We start from the raw sequence: 22,111 nt of genomic DNA, 5'->3' as shown, positions 1-22,111 counted from the left end.
GGGCGGTGGAGGAGGGCGTTGGGACGGTTCACGCTGCGGCCAGCAGACTGGCTGCGTGTTGCAATGTCTGGTGGCGTTTGCAGCATCCTGTCCGTGTGTGCAGCTGGGGTAACCTCAGGCCGGCGTGGAGGAGCGTGTGTGGCTTGCAGGCTGCGCGGCCCAGAGGCTGCTGGCACCTTGCATCTCATTTACAGCTCTGGGTTCAGCCGCAGGTCAGCGGCGCCCGTGACATCACCGCGTTTGTTTACTGCTCGGCTGGAGGGAGGAAGCGCGGGCGGGCGGTCCCTGCTGCGGGAGGGGTACCCCCCACCCCCCATCCGCGCTGGAGCCCCCATCCACACCCCAACCCCGCCCTCTCCCCTGTGCACACCCCCTACCCCAACCCGGCCCTCCTCCTCAACCCCCGCCCCTACCATATGTATCCCCCTATCTGCGCCCCAACCCCAGCCCCAACCCAGCAGCGCCCCTCCTTACCCCCCTCCCCATGTGAGCCCCACCCGGCCTCCTCCCCACCCTTTCCCCTCCCCTATCCCCACACCTCCTCCTCCGCACCCCTACCAGATGCCCTACCCCACCTCCTCCCTATCTACCTACTCTTTCCATCATCTTCCAATCCGCCAAATGGGATCCCAGCCCAATCCCCACCCAGGACTCCAGCCCAGCCCCGCCCCATTCCCTCCTGAGACCCCAAGCGGCCCCCACCCTCTGCCTGCCCCCGGGCCCACTTTCAGAAAGACTTCCTGGAGCCTCCTGCTAGACCCGTTGAGGTTTTTCCACGACAGGCTCCTCCTGCCACCCCCTCAGCCCATCATGTGAGCAGCAGACTTGCCTCCCTGCATGGAGCAGGCCTCTGCCTCGTTGCTGTCCGGGGCAGGGTTGGGATGGCCCGCCACTGTTATTGGAAACTGGCGTGTTTACCAGGGCGCTAGGTGGGTAGCTGGCCTGCTTGGCCTGCATCCAGGTACCTCTGTTTGGGGAGGCTGCCCTGGCCACCTGGGACTCTTTCCTCACTCAGGGCCACCCCTCCCCCTCCCTCTGCTTACACCCAGTGTTGTGGAAGCTGGAAGGACTTGGGGATCCAAGGCAGGATCTTGTTTTTCCTCCATACCTGGGACTTGCCAAAGTCGCCCTTCCCTGGAGAGGGAGGCTCAGGGGCTCAATACATGGCATCCCCGTTTTTCCATGTTCTCAGGTCAGACCCTTTGGGGTCCTCTTCCTCTGGCAGCCCAACCCTACAGCCATGCTGACTCTCTCCTCTTGTATCACCTCCACTCAAGTGCCTCAGCCCCCCTCCAATCATATCTGACACCTGCCTGCCAATACAGCAGCTCTCCACTGCCCTGGTTCCCACCCCCATTCCAAACCCCCAATTCAGCAGTCAAAACTTGTTCCAAAGGCTGTCATTTCTCTGTTCACAACCCTGAAGGGCTTCCCATCACTGGGAATGGACTTCAAAGCCCCCCAGCCCCCCTGGCGACAGCCCCCAACCTCCGTTCTCCACTTGGCTTCCTTGCTGTCCCCCAACATACTAAATTCATTCCCCACCCCAGGGCCTTTGTTCTGGCTGTTTCCTCTGCCTGGAATGTGTGCATTGCTGCTGCTTTCACTGCCCTCGAATCTCTGCCCAAATGTTACCTTATCAAAGGCTTTCCCTGTCTTTGCCCCCATTAAATAATACTCCCAGCCCATGAGCACTCTATCTACCCCCCTACGAGGCTTGCCTTACCTTCCATGCACTTTTGGCCGCCTTTATATATTATATAGTTTGTGTGTGTGTCGCCCATCTCCCCACATACACACATGAATGTAAACTCCAGGAGAGAGAGATGGATTTATTTTCTGTATCCCTGGGCCTCCAACAGTGCCTGGCATACAGTCACTACCCAGTGAATACGAGTGAGGGAGGGAGCAAGGGATGGGAGGCAGGACCAGCAGTAGTGAAGGAGTTTGGCTTTGGAGCTGGACTCCAAAGTGTTGCTTTGAAACTCCTGGTAGTGCAGCCCGTGCGAGTTACTCAGCTTGTCCGAGCCTCCTCCTTGCGCTGGACTTACGGTCCTATTTCTCAGGATAGTAATACTGAAGCTGTGCACCGTGCTGGAGAGTGGGCTGTAAATGCGGGCTGTCCTCACCCCTCCTCGGCACCCGCAGCTCTAGGTCACCTGGGGGTCTCCACCAGGAGGTCCAGAGGGAGGAGCCGGGGCAGAGGTCATGGGGCTTCAGCCTGTGACTCTGGGCCGTCCGCCCCCTGTTTTGCCAAGTGCAGCCTGAGGACAGAGGGAAGGAGGCCCAACTCTTGGGCCAGTCTCCTAGGCTGTTAATATTTGTGAGAAGAAACATGAGCCCATGGGTTTCTGGCTGGAAGTGAGAAGTTGTTCGCTTTCCGTACAGGTCAGCTTTGGAGACAGTTTCCTGGAGGGTTTTCCCAGTGGTCCCAGAACCAAAAAAATTCACAAGAATCACACCCAGGGAAGAGATGGGGACTTAGCCGGTTGTCACACTTGGTTTCTGAGCAGCTGCTCTTGGCAGGTGGCGGTGGTATCAGGTCTTGAGGGGGTGCCCTCTATCCTCGGGAACATGAGGCACCCAACAGAGAGGGAGGCGAGTGTCTCAGCAACTGGAAAAGAGATCTGGGAAGTAAAAAGGCAAGGGACATGCACACAGGTATGTACCGCAGCTTTATTCAGAATTGACAAAACTTGCAGCCAACACGCCCTTCAGTAGGTGAATGGATAAGTGAACTGTGGAACATTCAGACACTGGGATAAACAGAAATGAGCTATCAAGCCAATGAAAGGACATGGAGGAAACTGAAATGCATATGACTACATGAGAGAAGCTCGTCTGAAAAGGCTACATACTGTGTGATTCCAGCTAGTATATGACACTCTGCAAAAGGCCAAATTATGGAGACAATACCAGCGGTTGCCAGGGACTGCGGGAAAGGGGGAGGAATAGACAGAGCACAGAGGATTTTTAGGGCAGTGAAATGCCTCGGTATGATTCTGCAATGGTGGATACGTGTCATGACACATCTGTCCAAACCTTAAGAACGTACAACACCCAGAGTGAACCCTAATGAGCACTGTGGACTTGGGGTGACGATGTGTCAGTTGTAACAAATGGTGCTTATATCAGTTGTAACTCTGGTGCTTATATTGACATTGGGGGAGGCTGTGCATGTGGGGGGGCCAGAGCTGTGTGAGAAATCTCTGTGCCTTCTACTTAGTTTTGTTGTGAACTTAAAACTGCTCTAGAAAATAAAATCCCGTCATGAACCGTTTATAAAAGTCAGGGATACGGTTGGGAAGTGAATGTCTGTGAGGGTGAAGGGTATTTTACTTGAAGGCATCTCTGGTAAAGACACACTCGAGCAGAGCCTATAAGAAGAGAGGGTGTGGGGAGAGGGCCACATGGGGCAGAGAGCAGAGAAGAGCTGGTGCGAAGGCCCCGAGAGAAGTGAGCTGGGTTGGGAGGGCAGGGCCAAGGGCAGAGAGCTGGAACTCATCAGATCAGGTGGGGACTGAGGGCCCTATGCTCATGGTGAACCTGTACATTTCACTCTGGGTAAAATGGGGGCTATTGGGGGTTGTGCCCACAGTGACAAGGTCTGACTTGCGTTCTACAAAGATCTCTCTGGCTGCTATGGTGAGACTAGGCTGAGCAGGGACAGGGGTCTTGGGGCAAGGGTTGAAGCAGGGAGACCTGTTTGGGCTGTTGCTGTGGTCCAGCTGAGGGGGGGGGGGGGCTGGGCCCAGAATGGCAGCCACAGAGGAGGCAAGAAGTGGTCAGCTTCTGGCTTCCAGGGTCAGACGGACCGGTTGGGTGTAGGATCAGAGAAAACATCAATGTGGGACAGTGAGAGTCTCCGGTGGGTAAAGGAACTGGGCACCTCCTGTCCTCATCAGTCCTCCCTCTGCCATGAAGGCCCCCAGGATCCTCACAGTGGGGTGAGGGTCATCATTGTCACCCAGTCAGCAGACACTTGGCCAGCAACTCTGCGCTACCCCATGGCAGGGCAGCGGTGTTCCCTCCTTCCCTGGGAGCTGGATGCCTTCCCGTCCAGTCCTTCTCATGTGGCAAGTGCTCGATGAAACCAGTGCAGTGAATGGAGCTGTCCTTTTATGGGGTCACCTTGCTTCTACAGGTGGAGTTCAGAGGCCGAGGGCACAGGTTGGGCGTCAGACCGAGCAAGTTGGAGTTTGGCCCCACGACGTACTGGGTAACCTTGGGTGTATCGCATAGCCCCTCCGTGCCTCAGTTTTCTCATGTATGAAATGGATGCAGTACCTCCCTCCTGCAGCTGTCAGGACCAGGTGAGAGGCTGCCGCAGGTACTCAGCAGGGTGCAGGCAGGTAGTGAGTGCTTACGGTTATCCCTGTGACTCCCAAGGGGCCGGTTCCGGGCTGGACGTCAGCCGGGAGGAAGTCTCTGCCCAGCTCCAGGCTGTGGTCAGGGACCTGTGGAAGGAGGACAGCCCCTCTAGCTGAGGAGCTTCATAACACTCCTCTCCCACAGCTGAGCCAGCGGCAGCCAGAACATTCTCTGCAGGCCCCACGGGGACGAAGCCAGTGTAAGCCTACCACTCACAGCCACATGGGGAAGTCCTGCCTGCCGCGTGGGCAGCACGCAGTGCAAGGTCAGCAAAGGGGGAGACACGCTCAGCCTAACAGGGAGGCCCAGTGGTTTTGTCACCTCTGACATGCTGGGGTCACGGGTCAGCGGTGGGACACAGGTAATCAACCTGAGGCTGCATAAAGGACAACCTGCGGCCATGTAGAGTTTGGAAACAGGGCTCCCAGGAAGAAAGGTAGAAAGATTAAGAAGTCTGGGAATGTCTCAAGTGGTACCCCATCACTGTCATCCATTCTGAAGGGTTGTCTTTGGAAGAAGGGTGGTAGGCTTGTTGGGTGTGGGTGCGGGGTGACAGGTTGGCACTCCCAATGGGTGAGAGCGAGGGGCATCCAACTGGGGTTTATTCCTAGAGAAAAAAAACCTCTGGAAAAACAGGGGCAGCTTGGGTCCCAGAAAGGAGAATGTCGTGGCTCAAGGGTGGTAGCCATTGAGACTTGATTATTTTTTAGCATCAGAATCATTGTAGAAATGACTGGTCTAGAAGCCTAATACAAGTCCCACGGCTCTGGATGACCTGGGACCCTATCTATCAAGCCCCTCTACCCCTCGGCAGCCCCTAAGGGTCCTCACTGGAACCCCTAGGGTTCTCCAGAGCTCGGTGTGGAAACCTCTCTTACTGAGAAGTCCTCCTAACGGGCCACCTGCAGTCCACTCTGCAGTCGGACAGTTTTGACGCCGGTCTCCGCCTTCTTGGGCCAGACGTGTGGACAGAGGAGGGTCTACTAGGTCAGGTGGAAGGATGGCAGTGGAGAGGTCTCTGAGATTCTGTGGTTCTGCCCCAACCAAGGCTATGTCTAGAGGCAGAGACGCCCCTGCTGGGGTCTTCCAGGTGTCCGTTACCCCAACAACTCCAGTTTTCTGGGGGATGGTGAGATCTTCTGCAAGCAAGGAGGGATCTATTTCTGTTCCTGGGTTAATAATAATAATAAACAGTAATTATAGTTAGCATTTATCGTGTTCTTTCTTCATCCTCTCAACCACCCTTCAAAGTGGGTGCTGTAATAACCTTAATTTATAGAGCGGTTAAGTGGGTTTTCCAAGTTCGTGTAACCCAGAAGTGGCAGATCAGAGACCTGAGCCCAGGCAGTCCAGCTCCTGAGCCTGTGTTCTAGGCCACCCTACTCAAGAGAGAGGGGTCTCTTTTTGGACACAGACAGGGATGGGAAAGAGGGGAGAGCTCAAGATTTAACTTACACTACACACATACCTATGAAAAGTGTTTGCCCATGTTTCAAGTATCACCTGCCGGCACACACACCCACTCACCCAGTTCTCGTTGGTACCACCCCTGCTCTAAATCTAGAGTATTACACATGCAGTTTTATTGCTTGCCTGTTCTCATCTGGCCACAAGGATGGATTTGTATTAACACCCCCTTGCTGGAGGTGCTGGGTGGAGAGCTGTGCGCCCTCTAAATTGCAACCTTCCCACTCCCCACCCACCCTGCACGTGGTTTGGGGTCTCTGGTGGGTATTTTCTTTCCTTTTGAGAAGCCAGCTCAGCACCACTCTGGTCCAGAACACGGGGCCCCTGGGACATGAGCTGGCCTGCCAGACCTACCCAGGGACTTGGATCTTTCCAGGGCTGCCAATTATAAACAGATGCTCCTCGGGGGACCCACCCAGAGACCCCCCCCCCCCGGCTCATGTCACTGGTGGGACTGTGCTGTGCAGCTGAACTCCAGCAATGAACACCAAATCCAGGCGTGAGTGAGAGCCCCTGGGCGAGGGAGGCAGGGCTGGGTAGAGAAGAGCCTGTTCTCTGGTCGGCAGATTTTTCTAGAGGCCTCCTGTGGCCAGTGCCATGTGCCAACGTTCATTGGGTTTTCCTCGGTGTTTGGCCCATGCTGGCTGCTGAGGTGAGATGAGTAGGATTTTCCAGGGGACCTTGCAAGCTTGTCCGGGAGGCAGGGGGACTCACAAACAGGCCCCAGCCTGCTGGCATCTGTGTACTAGTGGAGGTACAAACAAGGGTTCATGTTGGCGGTTGGGAACGTGAGCTCTGAATCGCACGGCTCTGTGAATGGTGAGCAGTGTGACCTTGGGCAAGTGCTTTTCCCTGTCTGAACCTCACCCATAACATGGAGACAGTAACCATACCCACTGGTGGGAGTGTGAGGATGGAAGAAGCAAACACATGGATGTAGTCAGCACAGCACCCGGCCCCCAGCAAGTGCTCAGTAGATACGAGCCATTGTTATAGTGTTGTTGTCGGGAGGATAGAAGGACCAGCCAGGGAAGCTTTGGGACTGAAGGGGCATTCACGCAGGGTCATTCACGCAGGGTCCTGCAGGATGAATAGGAGTCCACAAGTAGACTTGGCATTTAAAACAGAGAAAAACAGCCTGTTCTGGACACCAGGTAGGGTCACAGGGAACTCAAAAGGGGTGCGATTTAGTTGCTGCCCTCCGAGAGATAGGCTATAAACTCAAAATGGAGATGACAGCACACATAGGGCCAAGTGCAGTATGTAATGTGAGTGTAAACCGGGAACTCTGGAGGCCCAGCCAGCTCCCTCACTCATCCACTCAACAAATGGGGAGAGAGATGCCAATAGTCACCTCACAATGGATGGGAGCCCTGAAGAGGCACTTCCAGGGGGCTGGGGAGCCGCAGGGATTGGACCCACTGTGCTGAGTTACTGTGTGTAAATGACCTGTGGGAAAGCTTAGTGCTGCCCTCCTGTCTTAAGATCATAAATAATGGTACTTGTCCTTTAGAGACAAGCCCAAGGAAGCAAACGACCGGCAGCCATGATTCCACCCCGAAACCACTGTCCCTGTGCTCCCTGGTGACTTCCAATTAACTGGTTACATTTTTAGAGTTGAGCTTATCCTGTAGGGATAATGCTGCACCCTTTCTTCTGAACATTACATCCCTGAGCATTTTTCCGTGTCACGAACACTCATCAATCTTGTGGCTGTAGAGGAGGATACATCAAGGGGCCGTGCTGTGCTTTTCTCAGCTCTTCCTCCCCATGGAAAATAATGAGAGCACGTACTGAACACTCGGTGGGTGCCAGCATCTGCGCGCTAAATCCCCACAAGACCCCACAAAGAGAGGAAATGGCTTTTCTTCTACTGGGAGAGGGAATGGTGGTAAAAACAAACAAACAAAAAGCCTCAGTTCAAATCCAGCTCTGTCACTTAGTTGCTGTGTAACCTCATTAGTTGTTTAGCCTCTCTGAGCTGCAGTTTCCTTATTACACGATGGACGTACCGTGTTTCCCCGTAAGATCAGGTCTCATATTAATTTTTGCTTCAAAAGATGCATTACGGAGTATTTTCAGGGGATGTCTTATTTTTTCATGTACAACCATCTACATTTATTCAAATACAGTCATGTCATCTTCTTCTGGAAATTCTTCGTTATGTACTAAATGCGTCCGTCTGGCTGACGATCTTACCTGGGGCTTATTTTCAGGGTAGGTCTTATTTTCGGGGAAACACAGTAATATAGCGGCCTCGTAAATCTCCCAATTTAAATGAAGTTCCACGTGTATTCCTCATCCCACTCAGTAATTTGTGTCTGGCTGTTTTCTCATTCCTTCGTGTCTTCTCCCACTGGAACACGGGCTCCCCGAGGCAGGAACCATGTCTGTTTTGTTCTCTGTTGGATCCCAGCGCTGGGCACAGCGCCCAGCCCACAGCTGGCCCTCTGCGGTCCTGGTGAGCAGATGGATGGGATTGCTGAGAACATGGAGCGAGACGAAGCAGAAGAAGGATGGGGTGGAAATGAACGCTGTGCGAGGACACGTGGAATCTGGGAGCAGAATTCTAAAAGCTCAGAATATCCCACCATGCCTTGGGGCTCAGGGGGGCATCTGTAGAAGACAAAGGCTCTGGGTTCAAATCCTGCCTCCACCACCCACTGAGTGTGACTTTGGGCAAGTTACTTCACTCCTTTAAGCCACAGTCTCCTCCGCTATGAAAAGTGGATAATAATAGCCTTCAACGTGGGGGGCCGCACAGGGCTTCAGGCTCACTGTCACCTCTGTGGGGGTGGCTCTCAGGGAGACAAGTGCAGGAACTGCGTCTCTGCTAGGAGGCCCTAGCTGGGCAGGGCAGCCATGACCAGTGTGAGCCCACCTCCCCTCCCCTGGAAGGCCACAGGTCTGCCCTCCTCCTCGCCTCTCACGAGGGGCTAGAGGACAAGCGACCCGTTTGCCCCAGAGGGGAGGGCGGCCAGCGGGTGCTGAGCTACCCTGAGCCCTTACTTTATAAACCCAGCTTAAGAGTAAATCCTGGGCCGCTGACCCCCCGCCCCAGCTGCTCCCTGTCATGGGAGTTAATTAAGAGGAGGCCATATTGGGTTCCAAGGAATCATAAATCTGCCCCCTCCCCACACTCCTCTCAGACCCTGCCTCCTGCCTGCCCAGTCCTCACCCTCATTCTGGTACTGGGTGGACTTCTTATTCTGTCAGCTGTCCAGAGTCAACCCCAGGTGACTCGGGGCCGGGGCCACCTGGGCAGTCCCGCTGAGCTGGACTTGCCACTTTCCCAACTCTCGGTCCCCAGAGAGGTCTGAGCAGGAGACTGGAAGAGAAGCCAAGAAAGGACAGTGGCTACAGTAGCTCCAACCATTGCCCTCACTCAGCTCTGTCCCTCACCTCTCATCCCCAGGGAACTAGCCCCTGGCCACCCCATCACCATGGAGATGCACCCGGATCCTAAATGGGAACATGCCCAGTCTGGCTCTCGGGGACACTGAGCATCTACCAAGGGCCTGAGGAAACACACAGCAGAGCAAAAGGCTACGCACACACACGCACACACACACAGACACTCACACACACACACGCACACACACACACACACACTCACACACACACAGACACTCACACACACACACACACACACTCACAGAGACACACAGCAAGGCACACACACACCCACCTGAGTTTCATTTTCTTCTGAGACTAACCACTTGCTTTGCTTCAAGGGTCCCAGCCTCTGACCTGGCTCCACACCTCACAGCTCAGCTCCAGGGTGGTTCTGAGGCTCTGGGGAAACCTCGGGTGTCGCTTACTCTTGGTCTAAGTAAACTCTGTGTTCAATGTTCTGGGACCCTCAATGGATCGGTCAAGGAAGATGGGATGGTCTCAGCCTTAGAGAGGCCATTTAACCACCTCCCTCCCCACCCCACCTGTGATCCTGAACTTTCCTTCATTCACTCGACAAACAGCACATGGTGAGCATTGGGCTACGAAAATGAACAAGCCAGGATCCAGGCCCTCAGGGCTCCCAGCCCAGTGGGGTTGGGGGAGGAGGGCAGAAAGCAAACCTGTCACAGAGCCCAGGAAGAGGTGGGGCTCTGAGCATGGAGGTGAGGAGGCCAGTCCCGCAGCCAGCAGCGCCGTCCTCCACAGACCCCTGAAAGGAAATGGCCAAGCCTCAGGGTCCAGCCCGGGTATAGCCCCACCCATGAAAGGCTGTGGGGCCAAGCCTTCGCTTCACCTCCTTCCCCCCGCCTGTGTCCCTCTCCAGCTTGTCCCTCCAGCCGGGTCGCCAGTGCTGGCCTCCTTGGTGCCCTGACTTCTGGCTTCCTGGCAGACCACGGCGGGGCCTTAGACTCCTGTCCGCCTTGCCCTACCTGAGAACTGGGGGGCCAGAGAGAGTTAGTTAATCTGGGCCTGGAGCCCCTAGGCCCTTGGTGCCCCTTCTGCTGGAACCCCATGCACACCTGTTTGTGCTGAGAACCCAGGGTCCCCAGAATGAAGGGCACGCATATGGGCTGCTGTCCCAGACCCTCTGAGGTGACCACTTGTGCCCCCTGTACCTTCCAACAAGCCCCCCACTTTAAGCCTCCCCTCTGTTGATTTGTCCAGAAATTCAGTCCCCAGAGGCACCTCTCTCCGCCTCAGAGACTGTAAAGAATCGTGCAAGCCCCAGGGTCCTGTTCACATATGAGCTGGAGGTGAGATGGGGTTGAGCAGTGACCAGAGCAGGAGAAAGGGGTCATGGATTATCTTCAGCTCAGGCAGACATACTCAGAAATTAGATGGATGGATGGATGGATGATGGGGTGTGGTTGGTAGAAGGAGGGAGGGAGGGAGGGAGGGAGGGAGGGAGGGAGGGAGGGAGGGAGGGATGGGTGGGTGGGTGGATGGGAGGAAGGGAAGGGAAGGGAAGGGAAGGGAAGGGAAGGGAAGGGAAGGGAAGGGAAGGGAAGGGAAGGGAAGGGAAGGGAAACGAAGGAAAGGAAAGGAAAGTTTGGGTAGGTGGATGGTGAGTGGATGGATGGAAGGGAGGAGAAAGGAAAGAAGGTAGGTTTGGGTGGATGGATGAGAGGAAGCATGGGTGGACAGACAGATGGGATGATAAGGAAAGATGGAAGGAAACTTGGGTGACAGTGACTACAAGGCAAGGGTGAGTTCTGGTGGAGTGGAGGAAGCCTCCACCAAATTGCCTTCCTCGAACAGAGATGTTTGTCTCTTCTCTTCTCCATTAAGTGAATCTCCCCAGCCTCTCCTGGAGGAACCCATGCTAGGTCTGTTTTTAGTTCCACAGACAAGAAACTGTCTCTGGAAGCCTGTGTAATTTCAGTCGGTTTGCCCTTGCTGGACTTTCGTGGTCATGGAGTGCCACTGATGGAGTCCTCTCCATCAAAAACCCTTCCTGTATTTCAAGACTTCAATTAAAATAAGTGGTTGGATGAGGCAGATTTTCAAACTGGGCTTTCCCAGAGATGTTTCAGCTGTTGAGAAAACACTTTTATCTTCTTTTTTAAATATTTCAGAAGTTTTTAAAACTCGAATAAAAAGATCTAATTCATTGGAGACCACCAGCAGCTCTCTGTGTCCCATCAGCTCTACCTATTTGGGCCCTTTCTGCTTAGGTGAAATTTCTGAGATTTCAAGGTAAACAGCTGATAAACTGTTACTGCCCACACTGCTTATTGGTGTGACTGTTCTCTACACGGAGTCACAAAGCAAATAGAGAAATCAGTTGTATGTATTCTGTTCTGGTGTGATTGGTGCTCCGTCTGTATTTCCCACTTAAAACAATTTGCCTTCCCAAACAGCCTTTCTCTTCTCATTAGTTGCTTTTAGAGTAAGAAAATATGGACTTGGACATGTAATTTATTCCTGGTACTGGTTTCATGCATTGGGGTTTCCATGTTGGGTTTTATTTTTAAAAGAGAAATGTCATTGATAATTTTAGAAAGAGAAGAAACAAAAATAGAAACCCATTAGACGAATCCCAAAGGAGCCTTTTATCTCTTCCTTTCTCTGATTGTCTTCAGCCCTGGCCTCGCCTCCCTCTGTGATAATTAAGCTGAGTTTGAGGGTTCTTATTCCCCGCCGCCCCTCCCCCCACCCTTGACCCCCTGGCTTCTGACCCTTTTACCAACAGGGACTTCTCTGGACCCAAGGACACATCATGAGGAGGTGTGTCATTCTCACTTAGGTCAAAGTTGAGAATTAGCCAGGCTTCTCTGCTGAGCCCTTATGGTCAGCCATTCATAAATTTGTCTAACCCCCTTTAAGAATCCATTTCTTGGTCCTGCCAGGCTCACCTCCTGGCATAATGAGTCCTGAGTTTATTACCTGGGGGGGGGGGGGGGGGTGAGGCAGTTTCCTTCTCAGCGGGAGCCTGGCTGCCTCTCTTCCTGGCCCTCCTTCCAAGTGTGACTGACTGTGACCACAGCTAGGTGGCCAGAACCTCCCAGTGCGATCTAACCGCTGGTGTTCATAAACCTGGCTTGAGGCCTAATAGTGGAGAAGGCCAGCTTGTTCCTGAGAACATTCTGGAACATTGTATGAAAGCGCTCTGATATTGCTTCTAACTATGTAGGGAAACTGGAATTGGGCTGGCTGGAGATGTTCTGCTGGAAGGAATCTATAAGAAAGACGTAAATAACACGTCACTCGATTGGTCAGAAATAGGCTCAGAGGGCCGGCCCGGTGGCTCAGGCGGTTGGAGCTCCGTGCTCCTAACTCCTAAGGCTGCCGGTTCGATTCCCACATGGGCCAGTGGGCTCTCAACCACAAGATTGCTGGTTCCACTCCTCGAGTTCCGCAAGGGATGATGGGCTCTGCCCCCTGCAACTAAGATTGAACAGGGCACCTTGAGCTGAGCTGCCTCCCTGATGGCTCAGTTGGTTGGAGCACGTCCTCTCAACCACAAAGGTTACTGGTTCGACTCCCGCAAGGGATGGTGGGCAGCGCCCCCTGCAACTAGCAACGGCAACTGGACCTGGAGCTGAGCTGTACCCTCCACAACTAAGGCTGAAAGGACAACAACTTGAAGCTGAATGGCAGGCACCCTCCACAACTGAGATTGACAGGACAACAACTTGACTTGGAAGAAAGTTCTGGAAGTACACACTGTTCCCCAATAAAGTCCTGTTCCCCTTCCCCAATAAAATCTTTAAAAAAAAAAAGAAAGAAAGAAATAGGCCCAGAAACTATTGGTTCACTTCAGAGTAGGCCGTGTCTCTTTAAAAAATCATATTGCTAATTTGGTTTGTATTTTCTCTTTGGATGGAATCAGAGAGACCAGTCCTTCGGCAAATTACTATAAATACTGAATTTCTGATGGCACTCATTGATTTGCAATGGCTTACTTAGTGACCAGCTGTTCAATGCTGTTATTCTCTCCTTCCAGATCGTTCTCTGGGGCCGGACTGAGAAATGCCTGAAGGAGACGACAGAGGAAATTCGGCAGATGGGCACTGAGTGCCACTACTTCATCTGTGATGTGGGCAACCGGGAGGAGGTGTACCAGACGGCCAAAGCTGTCCGGGAGAAGGTACGTGGCCTGGGAGGGTCCGTCCTCAGCTCAGCAGGACACGGAAATGCTGGCCAAAAAGAACATTCTCACGTGGCCTGGGGGAGAGTGTTGCTTATGGCAGAATGGCTATTTCAAGGCCATCTTTGGGGAGTGTCCTGTGAAACTGGCCCAGGTTGCATGTGTATGTGAGTGTGTGTGTGTGTGCACATGTATGTATGTACTTGGGGGTGCATGAATGTGTGTGTTGCAGGGGGGAGGGATTTGGGGTGTGGGTTGATTACATAACAGAAGTAATCACCTGTTGTCCTCTTTGGAAGTTTAGACCTTGTGACTTTGTATCCTAGACCCTGGGGGACAAATGTCCCATGGCCCTCTGGGAAAATCCTTCTCCTGACTCCAGCCATGTATTAGACTGAGTGTATCAGTGAGCTCCAAGAGAGCAAAAACTACCCTGTTAAGTATCTGGCACGTGGTAAATGCTAACTATTTTTAAGTGACAATAACCTCACTTATTAGAAATGTGTTCTGTGCCATAAATTAGTTCTAATCCTCACAACAACCCTGGTCTGCTCATTAGCTCCATCTCACAAATCAAGGCTGATGCTCAGAGAGGCAATGTGGTTGCCCAAAGCCCCAAGTCCCGCCCCTTCAGGTGCAGGCCACTGCGGCTGGCTGCCCTAAGGCCCTGCAACCCCTCTCACCACAGGTGGGCGACATCACCATCCTGGTGAACAATGCCGCTGTGGTCCACGGGAAGAGTCTGATGGACAGCGACGACGATGCCCTCCTTAAATCCCAGCACATCAACACCTTGGGCCAGTTCTGGGTAAGGGCTGTCCTGGGCCAGACCCAGCCCTGGGAGTGACAGTGACATGTTCCTTCCCTCCGGGGAGCCTGGGTGTTGTAAGGGAGGTGGGAAAGGCTCACTGGGGCTTGGGCTCAGGCCAGGGAGGGACGTTCAAGGGCAAGGGGACTGGACAAGAGGAATAACTGACCCCAGGAGGCATCTGGACTCAGTGCCCTGCAGCAGGCAGCCCTTAGGCCCCTCCCGTCCCAGGAAGGCTCGGTCACTGGAGTAGTGCGTGTGTCCGGGATGGTCTGTTCTCCCTGAGAGAGGGGTAGAGGGGCTTTTGGAAGCTATGGCTGCTCCACACTGACCTCCCCACCTGCCCTCAGACCACCAAGGCCTTCTTGCCGCGCATGCTGGAGCTACAGAATGGACACATCGTGTGTCTCAACTCCGTGCTGGCACTGTCTGCCATCCCCGGCGCCATCGACTACTGCACGTCCAAAGCCTCGGCCTTCGCCTTCATGGAGAGCCTGACCCTGGGGCTGCTGGACTGTCCAGGCGTCAGCGCCACCACCGTGCTGCCCTTCCACACCAGCACCGAGATGTTCCAGGGCATGAGGGTCAGGTCAGTGCAATGGACCAGGGCAGAGGCTTACTGTGAACAGAGGAAGAAGCAAAAATATAAAAATAGCCCAGAGCCCTTTGTCTTTGGCTTTGAGGTCTGCTACCTGATTCTCCATCTGCAAGACAGTGGAATGCTATGCTGGTGTAGGGTCCTGCTGCTCAGGTCAGGGAGCTCTGACAAAGTATCGGTGCCTAGTACCAATGAACGCAGTGGAAAACTATCCATTATACAAAAAGAACAGAGTGTCGGTACACGAGCAACAGGGATGAATCTCAAAAGCATTGTGTTGAGCAAAAGAAGCTAGTGACCAAAGAATGCATTCTGTGTGATTCCATTTGTATGAAGTTCTAGAATAGGCAAAACTGGGCACAGACATCAGAACAGTGGCCACCGCTGCAGAGGTGGGGATATAGTCTGGGAAGGAGTATGAGGGAACTTCCTAGTCTTTAGAAAGGTTCTCTCTTCTTGATCTGGGTTGTGGTTACATAGGTAAAAATTAATCACAGCATACACTTAAGATTTATGCCTTTGATTGTCTGCAAATTATAGCTCAGTTTAAAGAAATACTGAAGCCCAGCCACCCCTCCCCCAAGCCAGTTAAATCAACCAGCACGAAGACCACTGGTTTAGAGTGGAGCCTGGCACACGGGGCACCAGCCTACCTGCACCTGTAATGTACCATATGGCCTTAGGTCCCATTAGTTCCCTCTCTGGCCTCCATTGCTAATCTATAAAATGGGGCAAAGACAATGTCTACACCTAGAGTTCTGTGATCAGGATAAACTGGGATCTAGCATGGAACGCCGTATGTGCCACATAGTAAGTGCCCAATAAATGGTGCTGTCATGATGTGCGGTGGTGAAGGGTCATAGGTAATAAACGAAAATCGGGAATGATCCCCAAACTGTATTTCTTGTGTGATGCAATGCAGCAAATAATAATAGATTTGACTTCTACATTATACGCACCCGCTTCTTCCAAACATAAGAATGACAGGAAAGGGTCATCATGAGAAGTTGAGACAGGTGGCGGAAGGCGTTCAGGTTGTGGGTGCCAGGTGGGAACCACTCGGTACACGGCAGCTGTGATTCTTGATGTGCTTTCGGTGATCAGGAATCAAAACACCAGGTTGGGGGTCACCCCTCAGCTGCTGTACAGTTGTGAAATCTTGAGCCAATTTTGTTACCTCTCTAAGATTTGCTTTGCTCATCTGTAAAATGGTGGAAATGATATATTCTTCACGGGATTATTGGGAGAATTAAAAATAGCACATGGAACACCTCTAGAGCCAAGCCTGGGGCATCCTAGAGGCTCAATAATGAACCACTGCTTGTATTATTTTTAATAAGAATAACGTTCTTATTTTTAATAAGAAGACGTTCAGAATAAACGTCTTCATAAACACATATGTTATTAATCCTCCTAGCAGAGTGTATCTTCAGGTAGTCGTTAGAAGTATACGTTTCTACCTGACTTGCGTGCAAATTAGCATAGACTTTGAAGGTAGAGGAGGCTAGATTAATGACTATTAATGATCCATGTTGACTTTTCCCCCCATGAGGTCTTGGATTGCTTTCTTTTCATCGGGGCATACAGGAGGTGCTCAATAAATGTAGATTGAATGAAAGTACAGCAGTAGCAATCCACAGTTTTAATTGGACACTGAGCACAGAAGTGGGTGGGACATTTGCAGACCTCACCTTTGTGTATCGTCCTCCTTCTAGCATAGTTTCCTCTCCACCACTTTAAGAAGGAAATTCAAGGTTTTCCTCAAGTCATTTTTCCACAGTGGCCCTAAGTGTGGGCGCAAACTGCCCAGGGCCAAATCCCAGCTCCGTGTCACCTGGGGCAAGTCACTTAGTTTTTCTGTGCCTCGGTTTCCCCGTCTACAAGAAGGGGTTGATAATAGTACCCCCAACTTCACAGGTTAGATGCTCCCGTGTGTGAATCAGCTAGCCTGCCTGACAAGTGGTAAACTCTAGGCGAAGGTGACTTACTTACCTGTGGTTGGGCAGGTGAGCCCCGAGGGCTTGGGAGAAGAGTAGTGAAAGGATGATTAGTGCTTAACCAACTCCCATTTCCTGCAAGAGGAAAAGCACGGGCTTCCTCCCCATCCAGGCTCAGCCCCTTCCTAGGGGTGAGGGTGGGGGACACATGGTTAAAACAAGATTGATGGATTTTCCCAGCAAACGCGGCCATCCATGTAGGTGAGTGCTGCCATTTGTAAACTGTTGTCGGTTGCTCTTCTGTGTCCCAGCCACACCAGACACTTTACAAACACCACCTCATTTGGCCCTAAGCAACCCTGTGAGAGCTCTTAGCTCCATTTCACAGATGAAGGAACTGAGGCTGAGAAACGAAGTAACTTGCTCAAGGCCACACAGATAGAAATTGGCTGCGCTCGCTTTTCCCATGAGTTTGTGCTGCTCCGTGGGAGTTAACAGCTCTGTCGGCTCCCTGGATACCCTCCCCACTGTGGAGGGAAAGGAGAAAGTCCTGTCAGCAGATGGGCACAAAGTATCCTCCTGTCAGCTTCTCTTGCAAGCGTCGTACTAGTAGGGCTGGCCCAGGTGGGGACTGGAAAACCAGACTGTCTGCCGTGTCTATAGGGTTCCAACCTCAGTGAGCTGCCTCAACACGTTTGTCTCTGCAGGACTCTGGAGGCTGGCCTTGCAGACTGCTGGCTTGTGGGATCTTAGCGGCACATCGTGACAGCAAAGGAAGCATAGGGTGGGGGGTGAGATCTGTGGATTCTCTGAGGCCAACCACGTCCGAGCTGGGGGCCCAGGAGTTGCCCTTTGCACAGGGTGACATCAGACCCAGGTGACTCATCGTCCTTAATCCTCCTGGTGCCAGAGCAACTCACGAGCCCTTTGTGGGATTGAGGTCAGAGCCAGCAGCCTCAGCCCTGTGCCTGCAGGCCCCAGAGGGGTGGGACAAGTAGTGAGTGAGGGCGGGGACAGAGCAGTGGCCTGGGGCTCGGGCAGGCCTGGTTTGAATCCCTCCTACCCCACGAGCCCCCCAGGGCCTCAGTTTCCTTCTCTGTAAATTAGAGTGAATGATTCCCATGGAGCACCTAGCATAGGCCTGGCACCCAGGGAGCTTCATCACTGCAGGGGTCTTGGGTCAGATGCCTCTGAATAGGCATGAGAAGCCCCTGATGTTTGCTTATTCAATCCTTCATTCATCAACCCCACAGAAAGCGCTCTGTAAATGTTTATACGAATTAATGAATCAATCAATGAATTAATGAATGAGTAAACCAGCAGGCTGGGCAGAGAAGGGCATTCCCGGCAGAGCCGCTGCTTCCAGACAGATGAGCAGGATACATGTGGGGAGAGGCAAGTAATTCAGTGTTTGTTCATTCAGCAAGAATTTATTGAGCACCTACTATGTGCCAGACACAGCACATGGGGGATACAACATGGAGCAAGACCGACCAAACCTCTGCCCGTGTGGAACTCACAGTCTGATGGGGGTGACAGGGTATTAACAAGGAAACAAGCAAATTGGCAAGGCCGTTCTAGATGTGTATGTGCAGTCAAGGAAATTCGCAGGGGGATGAGATCAGAAGCCACCCTGAGCAGGAGCTGGGAGGAGGGAGCCAAGCTGACAGGACAGCTGGTAGAAGGCCCTGAGACAGAAAAGAACTTAAGTGACAGAACGGAAAGATTGGCCAGGATGGCTGGAGCAGAGCGAGAAAGGACGAGAGGGGTCAGGCGTCAGGCAGGGCCCTGAGGGAGCAGAGCTCTGGAGTGCTGGGAGCCCCGGGGGGTTACGAGCAGGGCAGTGACACCATCTCAGTGGCTTGTTACAGGAGCCATCTGTAGTGCTTTGGAGATGGGGCCTGGGGGGCTGGATTCAAAGACCTCGATTCTCAAGGGGAGACTCAGTGGAAGAACTGAGGCACTGGGGAGCTCGTGCCGTGTCTGGAGCAGCAAGGGGAGGGGGGCAGAGAATTCCAAACGGGTCTCAAGTCTCCCAATCCCAAGTCTTCTCAAGAAGCCAAAGGGATGACCCAGACCTGACAGCCATGGAGACTTTCCGCAGAAGCACCTGCTTCTCCAGGAGAAACCCACTGTGTCTCTCCCTGCATTCAGGTTCCCCAACCTCTTCCCCCCACTGAAGCCAGAGACGGTGGCCCGGAGGACGGTGGAAGCTGTGCAGCTCAACCAGGCCCTCCTCCTGCTCCCGTGGACGATGCACGCCCTCATTATCTTGAAAAGGTATGGGGCTGGGATGAAAGCTCTGAGCCAGGCTTTCCGACCGTTTCCCCTTCTCCTGGTGGACCCTGGCGGGGAAGAGGCCTCAGGCAGGAAAAAGTACACATGGGATCAATTAGTCATGTCTGCTGTGGGCATGACGATGAAGAGTGGTGGTCTGTGTGCCCAGGATTTCCTGTCCTTACTATGGGGCAGCGGTTCTCAAACTCTCAGGACCCCTTTACGATCTTAAAAATTATTGAGAAACCCAAAGAGCTTTTGTTTCTGTGAGTTGGATTTATTACCATGTACTGCATTAGAAATTAAAACTGAGAAAGGCTTTTAAAAGATTTCTACATTTGTTTATATTTAAAATATTTATGCATTTATAAATAGCAGTAACAAATCCATTCCGTGTTAACATCAATGACTTTTTTTTATGAAAACTAAGTATATTTTCAAAAAAGAAAAAGGAACATAGTGAGAAGAATGTCACTGTTTTACATTTGTGCAAAGCTCTTTATTGCCTGACTTAATTGAAGACAACTGGATTCTTATATCTGCTTCTGATTTGAATCTGTTGTGCTGTCACATGTCATGTAGCCTCCAGAAAACTCAACTGTACACTCGTGAGAGAATGAGTGAAAAATGCAGATAATGTCTTAGTATTATTGTAAAAATAGTTTGACCTCACTGACCACCGAAGAGATCTCAGGTACCCCCCCAAGGGTTCCACGGCCACACTTTGAGAACCACTGTTCTAGACACTAATAGGCCCTAGCCTTCAGGAAGTTTAATGGTGAAGACAGGGCTCTTGACGCCACAGGCTTGGGATTCACAAAAACGTCATAGTATTTACTACTCAGGTGGGATTTACCAGGGCAGATCACCTGGGGAGATAGGCTTTCTAGAGGAGACCATCCTCCTCCAGAATTTGCCCAGTATCACGTTCCCTAGAACCATCCAGAGTTTGGCCAGCAAACCTGTCCCCTCCCAGTCCCACACTGAAGGGGCCATTTCAGGTGCCCCCCTAAGGACACTTTTTATGGGCCTCTCAGTGCTACAGGGAGACCATCCACCCTGGACTCATGAGTGACTGTAGACTCTTGGTTCCTCTGAGCCCCCAGCCATCTCCAGTCCCCAGTCCCCAGCTGTCTGAACCCCTCTGACCAGGAAGGCCTTTTTGGGAAGTGAAGTACCCCAGTACCTTTCTCAGACATCGACTCCCAGGAAGCCAGGTGCCCCCCAGGCTGTGTGTCCGTGGTGGGCTCCAGGTAAGGAGCCCATCCAATGGCGGGCACAGAAACCACATAACCGACGGGACACATCAGTCCTTTCCCTTCCAAACTCAAAGGACTTTCAGAGACACAGAGTGAGGGGGTAGGAGCTGGGGGCCCCCGAGGGCATGTGGTCCACTCCTTGGCCTCCATTAGTCCGTCCTGACTGTTGCTCTGAGATGCTCCTTGGCCACCTCCCAGAGCCCCTAGGACAGCAGGGACAAAGCCAGGCTGCCACTTCCACCTCAGGGAGCTTGTAGAAGCTTTCAGAACATTCTAGAAAAAAGATAGTTTGTCTAGAATATCTCAGCGATCTCACAGTAAGCCCCCAGCCTACATTTCCTGTTCTATCCCCTACCGCTTTGCCACAGGAAGCAAAGGCCATCCTTCTCCCCATTTCCTGCACTGCACCCCCTCTTTACTTTCCCAAGAGAAATCTTGACTGGCTCAACTCCAGTACCATCACCTGCAGAAAACTTTCCAGATCTCTCTGGCTGGAAGGGAGCCTTTCCCATCTTGCACCTAGAGTGGGCCAGAGCCCTTCAACTTGACTCAACAAATGGACTGAGGCCCTTTCATGCTGGGCCCTGTACTAGGGGCCAGGATCAGAGATGAAATCTCTGCCACAAGTTCCCCCATGAGCTTGACAAGTAAAGAGTAAAGACAACACCAAGGCTTGTTGAGAAAGCCTGGTACTGTGGGGACCCCAAGGAGAGGCCTGGGCGTGAGTGTGGGAAGTTTCCCGGAAGGAAGATACACCCAGTACCTAACTCCTCAGCCCCACACGTCATTGTTTGTTGGATAAGTGGCGTTTGGAGTTAATCGATCTCTGAGATACCTATGGGCCCTAAAATGCTACGAATGTGGCTTTGGAAGTTTATTTCTACCACCCACCCTTTACCTTGTAAATAGCCGTTTATCCATTTATGTGAAAGCCCTTCTTCCTCCATGGAGGTGAGGGGTGGCTTGTGGAATTGGAGAGAGGGGTGAGGAGAGCTTATGGGAACCATCGCTGTACTGCACCATAGGGTGTGGCCACTGGTCTGACCGTCTTTTCTCCCCCCACACCCTCAGCATACTCCCACAGGCTGCACTCGAGGAGATCCACAGATTCTCAGGAACCTACACCTGCATGAAGACTTTCAAAGGGCGGACATAATGGCAGGATGCAGACACGCTCCAAAGCCACGGCGCCCGAGGGGACCATGGCACCTGGGCACACACCCACACGCCTGTCTCTTGGCACTCTTCTGCTGGGTGAGCAAGACTGCTCCTGTCCTGGAGAAGACTCTGTCTGCCCCTCAGGCCAGCCCCAGGACCTTTGCACAGGACTGATGGGCGTAACTGACCCCCATGGGGAGGCAAGAACCCAGCCAGCAGCCACCTTAATACTTTTGTACATTTCTAATTCTGTAGTTTATTGTTCAATTGCTTCTCAAGTCTAACCAGCCTCAGCAATGTGCATAGACTATTTCTGGGAAGGTCTGTGCCCAGATACTCCTCCTTTCCCTCCGAAATCCACTGATCCTCAGCTTATGCAAACTGGTTGAACGGCAGGAATGAAAAATAAAGAGAGATGGCTTTTGCGAGTTCCTTTGCTGAAATCCTTGACCCCTGGTCCTTGGTGAGTAGAAGGGAGGGGACCAGTCTCAAAACCCTGTCCTTTGAAAGGGAGTTGGTCTGCTTAGGATTCCCAGCTGCCAGGAGTGGAATGGGTGAGAAGGGGACAGATCGGGAGAGAAATTGCAGCTCAAGTCTGGGAGTACGTGGCTCCTTGCTGGCTCTGCCAGGCCTCTCCCAACAGCCATGGGTTAAGGGGCACTTTGCCTCCTACCCACCCACGTCCCTGGT

The 22,111-nt window shown here is 52.6% G+C and overlaps 1 protein-coding gene across 1 annotated transcript in view; it reads left to right on the top strand.

Annotated features, from left to right (window-relative positions):
• Positions 1 to 21,849, top strand: part of DHRS3 (dehydrogenase/reductase 3) — a 40,405-nt gene extending 18,556 nt beyond the window's left edge. The window contains exons 2-6 of the mRNA XM_019756341.3: positions 13,241 to 13,384; positions 14,073 to 14,192; positions 14,543 to 14,781; positions 18,882 to 19,007; positions 21,335 to 21,849. Of these exons, the coding sequence (XP_019611900.1) occupies positions 13,241 to 13,384; positions 14,073 to 14,192; positions 14,543 to 14,781; positions 18,882 to 19,007; positions 21,335 to 21,419 (714 nt within the window). The 3' untranslated portion in view covers positions 21,420 to 21,849. The remainder of the gene's footprint in view (positions 1 to 13,240; positions 13,385 to 14,072; positions 14,193 to 14,542; positions 14,782 to 18,881; positions 19,008 to 21,334) is intronic.
• Positions 21,850 to 22,111: the final 262 nt, after the last annotated feature.

Source organism: Rhinolophus sinicus, chromosome 14 (assembly GCF_057876585.1).
Source record: "Rhinolophus sinicus isolate RSI-liver-muscle chromosome 14, RSI-T2T, whole genome shotgun sequence".
Classification (NCBI taxonomy): Eukaryota; Metazoa; Chordata; class Mammalia; order Chiroptera; family Rhinolophidae; genus Rhinolophus; species Rhinolophus sinicus.
Note: the sequence above shows the minus strand (reverse complement) of the source record. Positions and strands in the feature narration are given on the sequence as shown.